Below are 14,041 nucleotides of genomic sequence, written 5' to 3' on the forward strand. Positions count from 1 at the left end.
AAAAACTAAATAACTTGGGGTAGAGTTGCAGAGTTATAGTAGAGCTGTGGTTCACATCCCTTGGGTCTGTCTGATTCTGAAGCCTGTACTCTTTACCAGTACATCTTATTATCTTGTAAGACAGAAGAATTAAAATATACAAATACTAAAGTAACCAGGGATATTGCGTGTGTGTGTGCGTGCATGTGTGTATGTATGTGTGTATCCCTTCTCATTTAACATATTTATTCTATCCATCCAACTTAAGCACTCTGCTGGAGCTAAGTATAAACATATGTCCTTGTCCTTGAGGGCTCAGAGTAGCAGGAAACAGACTTGTAAACCACAGAAGTGCAGTGCGGTATGATAGGTGCTATGAGAAGTCTTTACAGGGAGCAGTGGGATCACAAAGAAGGGAGTGGTTATTTGGATCTGGAAGGTGGAAGTAGAAAGGAGGGTGTAATTAGAGGAGATGAGACTTGAACAGCATTGTAAAAATAAGGTGTTTGCCAGATAGGCAGGGTTCAGAAAATAGACAGGATATGTTTGACATGGAACAAAGCAGTTTGATGTGTTCAGAAATTTGTAATCACTGTGTATGGAGGGTAGGACGTTAGTTTTGATTTGATAAGTGATAATGGTAGAGGTGGGCAAGAGCCAGATCATGGAGAGCCTAACTAAGGAGTTCAAACTTGTCTTACATATAATAGAGAATATTGAAAGTTTAAAGAAATTTTTTATTCTAAAATAATCTCAGACTAACCAAAGTTGCAAAACTATATATACCCTTTACCCAGATTCACCAGTTGACGTTTTGCTGTATTTACTTTTATCATACTCGTTCTCTATAGCATATTGTTTTCTTCCTGAATCATTTGCCGCTTAGTTGCAGACATTATACCCCTTCACTCCTAAATACCTCAGTGTTTATCTTCTAAGAGCAAGGACATTCCCTTATATAATTAGAGCTCATTATCGAGTTAAAGAAATTTAATGTTGATACAGTTCTATTGTCTAATATAGCCCAATGATGATCTCTATAGCAGTTTTTTCCCAGCAAATCTCCCAATTATGATCTTTATAGTATTTTTTTTCCTGGTCCACTATCTAGTCTAGGAATACATATTGCATTTAATTGTCACACAGTTGAAAGGTTTTACACATGGAGTAGTGTGAAATAGATTTTAGAAAGACCACACTGACTTCAATATGGGGGATGGCTTGAAAAGATCTGTTAATAGAGGCATCAGCTGTGAAACATTTTAAATAGAAAGAATTTATAAAATTTGGATATGATTGGGTATAGGGGATGAAAAAGAAAGATAACTCAAGAACGATTCCCAGGTTTCTGACTTGAGTAAGAGTTTTGGAAGTTAGTAATGAATTAAAGAAGAGTTGAAAAGCAGGTATATGGGACTCATGACTAGAGATGTATGCCTGGGAATCATGAATATTGTGTTTAAAGTTATAGGAGTAATTGAAACAAGCAGAACAAGTATTGTGGGAAGAGGAGAGAGACTAGCAGGAGCCATAGGAAATGGAGACGTTTGAAGAAAAGGCAGAGGAAGAAGAGCCAACAAAGGAATATTGGAGAAGGAAGGAGGGAGCAGTGTCTTGGAAACAAGCTAAAGAAGGTGGGAGTTTGACTATTGCAGGTGCCAAACAGACTCCGAGTAAGTTGTATACTGAAAATAGTCACTTGGATTTGCCAGTTGGGAGCTTGCTGGTATTCTTGCCAGACAGCTTCAGTGAGGTAGCAGGAACATAAACCAGATCACAGGGGATTGAAGAGTGAGAAGGATAGATAAAGTGGAGACAGATATAGTCACTTATTTTTTCAAGTAGTTTGACTTTGGAGAACAGAAGAGATAAAGAATTGGCTGGGTCTAGGGAAGATTTCTTTTTCACTAATAAGATTCTCCTGGAAAACAGTCCCTGATTTTGTATGTTTTGAAGTTCATGAAATGATTTGATTATTCCTGATGTAATGGCACTATTGAAGTGTAATAAATTAAGGAATAAAAAGGCATTTCTTTGTGGATTAGAACTCTTAAACATATCACTCTGGAATTATTTTTCTAATGCCTTAATGCCAGGAATTTTTAAAAAATTTCAGAGCTCTGGAATATTTCAATTCTTTTGATTCTGAAATTCTTTCTTTTTTTTTTTTTAAAATTGGCCCTGAGCTAACGTCTGTTGCCAAACCTTTTTCTTCTTCTTCTTCTCCCCAGAGCGCCCTGGTGCACAATTGTATGTTCTAGTTGTAGATCCTCTAGTTCTGCTGTGCGTGGCTTGATGAGCGGTGCTAGGTCTGTGCCCAGGATCTGAACTGGCGAAACCCTGGCTGCTCAAGCAGAGCATGTGAACTTAACCACTCAGCCACAGGGCCGGCCCCTGAAGTTATTTTTCTAATGCCCTAAGCCAATTTAAGAAAATTTTTTGTTGAGGAAAATTTGAAACATAAACTTAGAGAGACTAATATCTTTTATATCCATCTCCAAGACTTCGTCAGTCTTGCTTCATCTTGACCTATTTTAGAGCGGATTCCAGATGTCTTGTCATTTAACTTGTAAACACCTACGTAAGGATCATGATTTTGAATTGCTGTTACAGATTTTCTAGGTAGTCCCACGTAAGAAGATCCAAAATTAAGTAAAACTGAATCTTTAACATTACAGAAGGATTAATCACCTAGCAATGGATTTATCAAAGCATTCCTTAAAGTGTGATAAAATTTACAAAATGAGCAAATGTACATGTAATTTTTCAAGAATGCACAATGTGTAATCTAAGATTTATTCAGGAGCTTCTATACTCAAGAACCTGAAATACTATATAAAATACAATTCTGAAACATTTATTTTTCCCCATTTCTCTTTTATCTGTACCACTGTAAAACTCCAGCTGTCCTCCTGCCTCTAGTATCTCCATGTTCTAATTCGTCCTGCACCTCCATAGTAGTCCATAGTATTCATTTTCTAAACCACAGGTGTTATGTCCCTGCTTGAAAATATCTAGCTAATTTCAAAGTTCTTCTTATTAAAACCTTTTACATCCAAGAACTTTTCTAGCCTACACACACACACTTAGCTGTTTTTTGACCCACTGTGTATTTTTTTCCCACCTTTAAGATGTTCCTTTTGAGAGAAATACCCTCTTCATCATTCCATGTGTCTGATTGGAAAACTCCTGGTTTTTTGAGGTTTAGCTAAAATCTATTGCTACCTTCTTTTTGCTAGCCCTGTTTGACACCACATTTGACGGAATTAGATAATTCCTTATCTGAATTCCTATAACATTTGATATAACTCATAGCTCTCATCACGGTATGCTGTAGTTATTTACATTTCTCTCTCTCAGGCATCTCCTTGCCTCCACCCTTAACTGACTACAAGCTGCAGGTTATTCTCAGCAGCTGGTGTAGTATTTGGCATGTCATAAGAATTCAATAACAGTTCATTGGATTTAATCATATTTTTAGCATCACCATTTAAAATGTGATTGGTATGCTATGTTATATTCCTAGTGCATTATATATAATAATAGAGTTTGAAACAAGGCTATAATGAGACTTCTTTAATGTATTATAATATTTATATCATTTTTATGCTGTTTTATCCAGTAAAGGCCAACTGGGAGGCCTAGCTATATATTAAACATAGAGTTCTTAGACATGAGATCTTTTATTTAATTTGCAGTCAGATTTAGACAGAAAAAGATTAGGGAATAAGAGGATTGGTAACACAGTGAGATGAAGTGTTAAAACAATGGGAAACAATATGAGTGAGAAGGTATTTTAGCATATTGACTTCAAAAACAGTGTTACCAAGTTGAGAAAGGTTCTGTGAGTAAATTATTTTTCAGAGAATTTGACAATTCAGTAGGGAGCCTGTAGTTTAGAGGAACACAGCTTGTGGTAAACACAGCAGTTCTTCATTTGTTCTGTCTTTGTCTAATTTGTAATGAAATGTTAGTTCATAGAGTGCTGTTATTTTTGTTACATATATTATATAGAATATTTTCTATTCCCTTTTTTGTAAGCTCTGTTGCAGTTTTTCCTAAGACCACTAGAATGCACTGTAGTGCAGTATTTTGTTTGAAAATGTTTTTCTTTGTATATACATATATAATAAATATATATACAACAAAAACATATAAATTAATTTCATAAAATTTTATTGCTACTTTTATTCTGTCCTCAGGCTAGTTACTTTGAATTGTTGTTTTGACTTCTAAGAGGTATTGTTACTTTATCTCATGGTAGATGAAGTATGTTTCTGAAAAATATGAAGATTGACAATTACATTAAGAACCTTGTTTGCTTTCTGGTAACTCTAAGTCAAGTTAATGGCTATAAATCTTAGCTTCTAATAATCAACATTATTATAAATACATTGAAATAGACCAGGAAACGTTTAGTTTGGTGATGAAATCTTTGTGATTAAGAGAAGCATTGGGAGTAGAGAAAAAGATGTTCTAGATAATTTGGAACAAAAATATGTACTAAAAGTTTTTTTTAAAAAATAGAAATATACACATATGGTTAATTAACCAAATAACACAAAATTGTCTCCCTTGTGAATCAGTTCACTGATTTCCCTTCCCAAAGGAAATCTTATTAACTGATGTCGTATGTATCATGTATGCTTCCAGAAATATTCTATGCATATGAAATATATATAACACGTGTGTGTGTGTGTGTGTATATATATATATATATATAAACACATATGTACATTGTATTTTGTACCTTGTTTTTTTACTTAAGCTTAGCAACCAATCCATATTAGCACATAAATATTCTTTTTTCTTTTTAGTGGGTATGTATTATTACAAAACATTTCATATAGGTGCAAAACATATAAAGACTAATACAAAGAATACTCGTGTACCTACCACCTGCCTTAAGGAATAGAATATCAGCTATCTATAATTTTCATATTTTCTTAAGATTCCCCTCTATATAAAATGTTAATTTTTCTGTTGCATCTGCATAATTAATGCCAAATAATGTGAAGAATTCCAGTACTTTATGCATTTGAGCAAATAATTTTCATTTCGTTTATAGTTTTCTTGAAATATAAAAACTTTATGGTAAGTGCTCAGTTTTTTATAAAGAAAAAATAACTTTCAAATTTGGCTGCGTTACTCTTTCATTCCTTTTTTATTACTTTATTACTTTGGTTTTTAAAATTATTATTATTGTTGTTATTATCCCTTATTACATCAAATATTTGTTATAAATGGCCTCAATATTTCAGGGAAGCAAACAAGTCAAAATTAAGTAAGTATCGCCATTTTTAGTTAACCTTTCAAATTTTTACCTTATCTGGATTATTTTTCCGGTCTCAGATGGTTAAATCAGTTTAACCAGAAATAATAACATTCATTTAGCTTTAAAAGAAGATAGACAAGAATTTCTGTTCACACTTCTTCCTGAGTTCTTCCTGAAAAGGCAAAGGATACTTTGACTGTTAAAAAAATTATTCATTCCTACTAGAATGTCTTTGGATGATTTGGGCTGGCTCCCCCTTCCTCCCTTGGATTGTTCACTGTAATGCATACTTGGCAAATTGTAAAGCTTGACAAAGCACAGAGTATTATAGATGACTTTTCTTTATAAAAACTCAATTTTGAGAAAGGTTAGTCTTTTACAAGTTTATTTCACAATCCAAACTTATCTACTGGGGCTGGCCCGGTGGCGCAGCGGTTAAGTTCGCATGTTCTGCTTCTTGGTGGCCCGGGGTTCGCCGGTTTGTGATCCCGGGTGCGGACATGGCACCGCTTGGCAAAAGCCATGTTGTGGTAGGTGTCCCACGTATAAAGTGGAGGAAGATAGGCATGGATGTTAGCTCAGGGCCGGTCTTGCTCAGCAAAAAGAAGAGGATTGGCAGTAGTTAGCTCAGGGCTAATCTTCCTAAAAACAAACAACCAAAACCAAAACAAACAAACAAACAAACTTATCTACTGCTTTTGATAGTAGAATTGTACTCTGATAATCATCAAGAAGATTTGAATACTACATGAACTAGAATGTTTTATGGTTCATTTGTAATTACAGAAAGATTTATGATTCCCAGTGTTACTTCTTTATTTGTTATAATGGCACTTGGTGGTATAACAACAACAAAATAATAATGGCAAGCGCTTTTTGTATTACACTGTGGAAGGCTATGAGCCTTTGAAAGTTAGCCAGGACTACTGCATACTGATGACTACTCCTATTACATATCTTCAAGTTCATTTAAATATGTTTTAAGACTGTTTGTATTTTCTCATTTCTTTGTTAGAGCCAAATACCACAAGTTGAAATATGGGACAGAATTGAATCAGGGAGATATGAAGCCTCCAAGCTATGATTCTGGTAAGCTAATTTTAAAGGAAGTTTAAGTGAATGAAAAGTTAATACTAGTAGGTTGTAGCAACACTATTTATAACTATTAATTTCTAATTATTGGCATATTAATTGTTTTTCTGAGCTACTTGTCTTTTGGCACTAACCGTTTAGTGTCATTTAGATCATTTTCCACCACCTTCCTTCCTTTTCCCTCTTCCCCGTTTAGTTCCCCATTTTCTGCTTATGTTCTTCACTTACTGGAAGGATCAGAATTCATGGGGTAACATGCACCAACATAGCCGTGTCTTGCTGGGTCTCCCCAGTATTAATGGGAACTTTGAGATGTGCAGTACAAAGTACATCCTGCCCTTGAAATCCTGAGAGAGAGAATAGGAACTTGGAGGTAAGAGATTTCTTCTTCAAGTACAGGGGTCTTCCTCATCCCTTGACCCTAACCCCTCAGCTTCAGGTGTAAAATTATTTTGGATTTTCCTACTCACAGGAGGTTCTGTAACCAGAATATCTTTTAACAGCTGAAACATTTATTATCTTTTCGTGTTATTTCTCCTTTTTCCTTCTCCTGCCTTCCTCTTCACCCCACCAAACAATACAAAAATAGTGCTTGTAAAGATATTAAGGAATACAGATATAACTGACTTATTAGGAGGTGTAAGGGAACAGTAAGAAAAGTTGTTCAAAAGTTATTGCCGTGTTTCAGATGACTGTGTTTTTGACATAATTTCAGATTAAATTCCTGGATCAAATATCTGAAAAATAACAACTGTTGTTTATGTCACTTACTGAAATACCTGTCTGTACTGAGGCTCTATGTATATTAACTTTAACTCTTAAAATCGTTCATTCAATAAAGATAATATTATTCTCATTTTATCTGTATGAAATTTAAACTCAAAGAAGTGAAAAAGCTTGCCCAAGGTCACACAACTGTTAAGTGATGGGAATACGAGTCTGAACTCAAGTCTGTCTGACTCCAAAATTCATATTTTTCCCATTTTACCACACTGCTTCTATATTTGACAATGTATGAAAGAACTTTACAAAGTAAATTCTGAATGTGCTACCATTTTTATAGTTCAGTTCAGTATAATAATTTTATTAACACATTTCCACAGCTGAATATTGAATCCTTGAGACTTCGAGCAATAACAGTTGATCACTGGAATATTCTTTTTCCTTTTTGTTTTGTATTATTTTTTATTTTGGTGTCTCTTCTTTTGACTTGAGAGGTACTTAAATTAAAAAAATTGTTTTTTTTTTTTAAATCTAGGCTATTCGTTAAAGACTATCTTAGAAGTATGTTGTCTGAGTCAAAGGAGTGATTTTTTTTTTTATTACTTTTTCTCCCCAAAACCCCCCAGTACATAGTTGCATATTTTAGCTGTGGGTCCTTCTAGTTGTGGCATGTGGGATACCGCCTCAACGTGGCATGATGAGCGGTGCTATGTCTGTGCCCAAGCAGACTGCCGAAGCAGAGCACGCGAACTTAACCACTCGGCTGCGAGGCCGGCCCCCAAAGGAGTGATTTTAATCAGTACTTTTACGTAGAAAAGTTTGTTTCCTAATGTTTGGATATCAATTTAGGAGTTGAAAGGCCTGGTTGGAATATATACAAACTGTTTATAAGTAAACAATGTGGCTCAGTAGAAAAAGTTTGGGCTTTGAAATCAGATGTTTGACTCTGTCCTGACACTTTAAATACCTGTGATAATACTTAATCTCTCTGAAGTTGCTCCGTTCCTTACCTATAAAATGGGAAAAATTCTGGAAATAATTCCTAACTCCAAGGTTTATTTTCTTAGTATACAGTACCTAGTTAGTACCTAACATCATTCTATCGATCATTCAAACTACCCATTCATCTGACAAATATAAAATATGTAGTGCTTGTCATACCCCGCACCAAATTCTGTGAATAAGATAACAGTGCCCTCTTGGATTTTTACAGGGAAGATAAGGAAAAGGTGGATTACGGTAAAATGACCTGTGTAATGGGGAAGTGTAATAGGTGTTATGGAGCATAGTAGCAGGGGAACCAAATCTAATCTTAAGTGGTCAACGAAGGCTTCTTAACTGGAAGTGATGTTTAAAGTTGACATCTGAAGGACAAGTAAAAAGTAGCCAGGGTGAGTGGACTGACTAAATTTTTGTTGCATGAGAGGTGGCAGAGGCAGAGTACTGGTGGTAAAGTCTCTGAGGTAGGAGTATGGTACATTTGAGAAACGAAATAACTGGATAGTAGTGGTAGGGAGGGAAGGAGTGTTTGTAGATACAGCTAGGGAGTTAGTGGGGGGTGGAGGGAGGAGGGAATGGCAAAATATGATATAAGGGTCTTGTAAAATATATTAAGGAGTTCACATTCTATCCTAGTAGTTATGAGAAGGCATTTGAAAGATCTTAATTAGGTCTCTTGTGATTGGATGTGCTCTTAGATCACACTGACTGGTGTGGAAGATGGGTTAGAAAGGAGCAGAGTTGGAGAGGGGGAGACTGGTTAGAGGACTCTTACAGCCACCTGGGCAGAGGAGGAAGGCTACCGTGACAAGGGTGCTGGTAGTGGAGTTGAGGGGAAGCGGGTTTGTTCAGGAATTATGTAGGAAGTAAAATCTGCAGAGATTAGTTCTTGTTTGGGTGTAGGGGATGAAAAAAAAAGGGAGAATCAAAGATGACTCTCATACTTTTAGTAAAAACCCGCACCAGAAGTAAGTTTAAGAAATGGTGGTTTCACTTTTTGGATTTATTTGTTAGACGTTAAAATGAAGATGGCTGGTAGACAGTTGGATGTATGGGTTTGATATGTAGATTTGAGAGACATCAGCATATAGTACTGCTGATGCTTAAAGCCCTTGGAGTGGAACAGCTCACCCAGGGACCTTATGCAGAATGGGAGAGGACCTAAAATGGAACCCTGAGGAATGACAACGTTTAAAAAACTGTTAGAAGAATAGAAACCTGAAAAGAAAACTGATAAGGATTATCTTAATGGTAGGAGGAAACCAAGAGAAGAAGGATTTTCTAGAAGGTAGGACCCTTCAGTCCTATTGATTGATACCCAGAGGGCTGAAGAGTGACTCTAAGATTTAGTGACAAACAGGTCACTGAGAACTTTATCGTGAGCAGTTCTAGGAGAGAGGTGATACATGGACGTGAGTGGAAAATGAAGACTAAGTGCAGTCAACTTTCAGGAAGCTTAGGTTGTGAAGGTGAAGGAGAAGGATTAGAGGGCCGTAGCTGAAAGGACACATGGGTCAAGGAAGTGTGGATGTGTGTGTGTGAGATTGTGTGTGTGATGTGTTCTTAGAGGAGGAGCAAATACAAGGGAGAGAGCAGAGATGCTCAAAATAGGAAGGTATCAGAAGAAGTGATAGGGATTGGCTTCTAAACTTAGCTAGAGAATGGCAGGAGGAGCATGTCTTTTATTGTTACCAATAGAGAATATAGGAAGTTAGGTGATGGGCTTCAGTTTGGTGGTGGGTATTTAATATGAGATCGCTTTATGTATGAGACGGGTTTATCTGCTTAGAGGGCCTCAGGTTTAAGAAAGTAGAGAAGGTTTCAAATAATGAACAGGAGGACTAGGAAATAGTAGGATTGAGAAAAGCTGAGGGTCCAGTTGAGGTGTGTGATCATGAGTTTATATAGAAGACAAGAAAATTGAGAGCGCTAGCAAAGAATGGTTGAAGTGATAGACCATGAACTAAAACTAGACAGAGAAGGAAGTGAACACAAAAAGAGACTAATGGCTAAAAGTAAGGGGATAGGCTATGGTGTAGAGCAGGTGAGCAAACTTTTCCTATAAAGGGCCAGATAGTAATGTTTGGGCTTTGTAGGCCACATGTTGTCTCTTGCAGCTACTCAACTCAGCCCTCATAACATGAAAGCAGCCATAATACATAAATGAATGAGTGTGGCAGGCTGGACTTGACCTGCAGGCTGTAATTTGCCAGCCCCTGATTTAAGGTCCCAGTTAAATCAAAGAACTAGGGAACTGGAAGTATTGAGCTGGAAGGATATGCTCAGAGAGTGAGTTTGCGTCTGTGACAGTTCTTCATAATGACAAGATCTAAGTATGACAGCTACAGAGGGTGGTGGTTGTGGAGAGGCTGAAGTGGATCACCCACATGAATATTAACTTCACTCAAGATGATGTGAAAGTTTGCTTGCAGAGGAAGCATGTGAACCTGATTATCAAGGGATTTCTAGATGACAGTGATAAGGACAGTGACTAGGAGAGGGTAGAAGGTGGTGTATCCAAATAGGGTAAACCTTAAGAAGCAGGGATTTTTCCATTCTTTGTTCTTTTATCTGTTTACTGTATTTTTCCTAAAACTGATAATCCAGACGGTTTCTGGAACATTTTTCACAAAAAACTAGTTTTCCCTTTGACTTTTTTTTCTGTTTTGTTCCACTTCCAAACTTTCACATTTCTGCTTTAAGAGGATATTAATTCGAGTTATGTTAAAATCTGTTTATCTTCCATATTTGAGTTTGTCCTGTTTAATATTAGAAGCCAGATACTTATTAAAAATAGAATATTTTTATGCAAAATGACTTCTGCCTTTTAATTGAGATGTGTAGGCTAGCATTTATTTTTAATGTGATTATTGATATAATTAGAGCTACTTACCTTTGCTATTTGTTTTCTATTTGTTCAATCTGTACTTTTCCTTTTTCAGGTTTCTTTTGGATTACTCTAGTGTTTCTTATGATTCCATTTTTATCTCTTTTGCTGACTTATTAGCTATAACTCTTTGTTATTTTAGTGCTTGCTTTAAGATTTATAGTATACATTTTTAACTTATTATAGTCTGTCTTTAAGTGACAGATACCACTTCATGTATAGTATGAGAACTTTAAACAGTGTACTTCCATCTCTCCTCTCTGTCTTTGTGTAGTTGTTTTCATATATTTTACTTCTATGTATATTACAAACCACGCACTACGTTATTTTTGTTTCAACAGTTAATTCTCTTTTAAAGAGATTTAAATAATATAAAAAGTATATATTTCTGGTGCTCATCATTCCTTTGGCAGTAAGCTGGAACGGTCACAGGGCTCACCTGTTCGCATCTCTCCTCTCAAGGATCACTGTCCTCTGTTGCCTGATGCCCAGTGTCTTAACTTCCATCATCTGTTTTGTTTTTGTTTTTGTTTTGTTATTTTTGTTTTATAGCTGTTTCAAGCAGGAGGATAAATTGGGTCCCTATTATTTCAACTTGACTGGAAGTGCCAGTCAAATACTTTTAATATTACCAAGAAATTCAGCTTTTATCCACTTTAAAATTCTGACTTTTGTATAATGTCACTTTTTGAACTTGATAAGGTAAGAATGAATCTGATAGTTGATAACTACTCACTGTGCCTTTAGCCTGGATAAGGAAGTGTGGGGAAAATCAAGTTCACATGTGCAACAGCTCTTTTTCTTTTTTAACCTCAGGCTTTTTTTAAAGTCAGATGTTACCCAAGGAGTCAGATTTTATCCCTGTATAAGAATACACTTTTTTTTTTTTAAGAGGGTGAGGATGCACTCTTGCTTGATTTGGCTTAACGTTTTTTATTAAGGTATAATTTACATACACTAAAATTCACCTTTTTAGTGTTTTCACAGACGCACAGAGTCTTGTTACTACTACCCTTTGCAGTCAGTCCTTCCCTCCCCAGTCTAATCCCCTGGCAACCACTAATCTCTTTTCTGTTCTGATGGTGTGCCTTTTCCAGAAAGTCATATGAATTCCAGAATTATACAGAATGTAGCCTTTTGATTCTAGCTTCTCTCACTTAACATAATGCATTGAAGATTTACACATGTTGGTGTGTATCAGTAGTTCATTCCTTGTTGAGTAGTATTCCATTGAATGGATGTACTGTACTTTGGTGACATCACTAGCTGCCAAAGTAGGCAAAGGCAGTTGAGTATATCTGAGGATGATATAGAAAGGATTTAGGCATATTTTGATGGGAAATTAGATGGCCTCAAAAGTTCTTTCACATCTAAAATTTTTTGTATTTTGAAATGCCAGTGTAATGTTCTTTCTTGCCAAGTAAAGGTTACTCACTTGACTTGAGAACGGGATATATTGGAACATACTGCGTTATATACACAATTCCTGAATTTGTGGGTCAGTGGAAACAAAATGTATTGTTTTTCCTTAGTATTGGGATACTGTTTTTACCTTGTTTTTTTTTAAGTATATCCTCTTTGAAGTCGTCCCAAAGTAGTCATCCTTTTTGAGTTAACTTAAAAACCCTTCTTTCCCCCCATCAACTCTACTGCTGTTTCTTTGGTATGTCACAGAGCTTGGCCTAGTTATTTTAGGAGAAAAATGAAAATGCAAAATCTAATTCTTATTTTTATTTGTATATTTCTCTGATTTCTCCTCATTGCAGTGATAGCATGTGGAGGAAAATAGATGAGCTGTGAAGTCAAACAGACGTGATTTGAACATTTACAACTGTATTGCTAACTTAGAAACCTTACAATTACCCTGTAAAACTCATCTTTCTCATCTTTAAAATGGGGATGGTAATAACACCTATCTTGGCGCCAGCACCGTGGCCAAATGGTTAAGTTCACGCACTCCAATTCAGCGGCCCAGGGTTTGCCAGTTTGGCTCCTGGGTGCGGACCTATGCACCATTCATCAAGCCATGCTGTGGCAGCCTCCCACATAGAAGAAGTAGAATGACCTACAACTAGGATATACAGCTATGTACTGGGACTTTGGGGGGAAAAAAAAGAGGAAGATTGGCAACAGATTGCCAGATGGCTCAGGCCAATCTTCCTCACCCAAAAAAAAAAAAGTGCATACTTTGGGGGGAAAAAAGCTGTCAGCCCTGTCTAAAAAAAAAATAACACCTATCTTTTGAGGTTGTAAAGATTAACAGGGATAATGTGTATGTTTTTAACACAGCATCTAGAATACAGTAAATGCTTAAATATCATAAAACAAATTTTCCCCAGTCTCTCTCATATCTCCACTTGACACTGTAAACTATAAAGATCGCAGTTTCTTACAGTTTGATAAGGGCTGATGGAAAGTGTGAACTTTTTTGTATTTTTAAAGTTGAGCCATAGTGTAGTGTGGAAATTCTTTAGTCCAGACTTATCATAGAGAAGGCGTTTTTTATTTTACCACCTTCTTGAAAGGTTTCAGCTTCTACCAAATGATGAATTTAAGATTTACAAGGCTTAGAGGTTTTCATTCAAAGAATGTCTTAACAAGGATACATGAGATTTTCATTTAATAACTGATAAAGGAAATAGATTTGAGTTCAGATTATCTTATCTATCTACTCTTTACCAAACTGGCTTTTTTTTTTTCCTTTTTTTTTTTTTTTTTTTATACCGTCATTCTTGGGTATTTTGTTCTAATTCTGATGTGATGCTTCATAGTACTTTGGGCTCTTGGTGTGTGACTTGATTTGGACAGGTCTTTGTCCTGGAGGAAAATTCTCAGACTACCTAAATATTGGGGAAGTGTCTTTATTTTAGTTCTGCTACTGTCAGTGGGATCCAGTAGCAATAAGGAATTTATATTAGAGTTTTGTTATGGAAATTAGACTTAAAAACAGATTTTACCTTGTCCTAAAACAAGGTATACCTTACAGTGCAGTTTTACATTTTCTTTTCTTTTTTTTTAATTTTTAAAATTTTTTCCTTTTTCCCCCCAAAGCCCCCTGTTAACATAGTTGTATATTTTTTAGTTGT

General features: G+C 35.8%; 1 protein-coding gene across 2 annotated transcripts in view; it reads left to right on the forward strand.

Annotated features, from left to right (window-relative positions):
* The window catches only part of STRN (striatin), a 98,363-nt gene that overhangs the window by 42,612 nt on the left and 41,710 nt on the right, over positions 1-14,041 (forward strand). Inside the window, exon 3 of one of the 2 annotated variants that reach the window (XM_070574084.1) lies at positions 6,270-6,343. The exons of the other annotated variant lie outside the window; for it this stretch is intronic. Within the exon in view, the coding sequence (XP_070430185.1) occupies positions 6,270-6,343 (74 nt within the window). The remainder of the gene's footprint in view (positions 1-6,269; positions 6,344-14,041) is intronic. 2 annotated transcript variants of the gene reach the window in all.

The sequence above is a fragment of the Equus przewalskii genome, chromosome 14, assembly GCF_037783145.1.
Source record: "Equus przewalskii isolate Varuska chromosome 14, EquPr2, whole genome shotgun sequence".
In the NCBI taxonomy this organism is placed as follows: domain Eukaryota; kingdom Metazoa; phylum Chordata; class Mammalia; order Perissodactyla; family Equidae; genus Equus; species Equus przewalskii.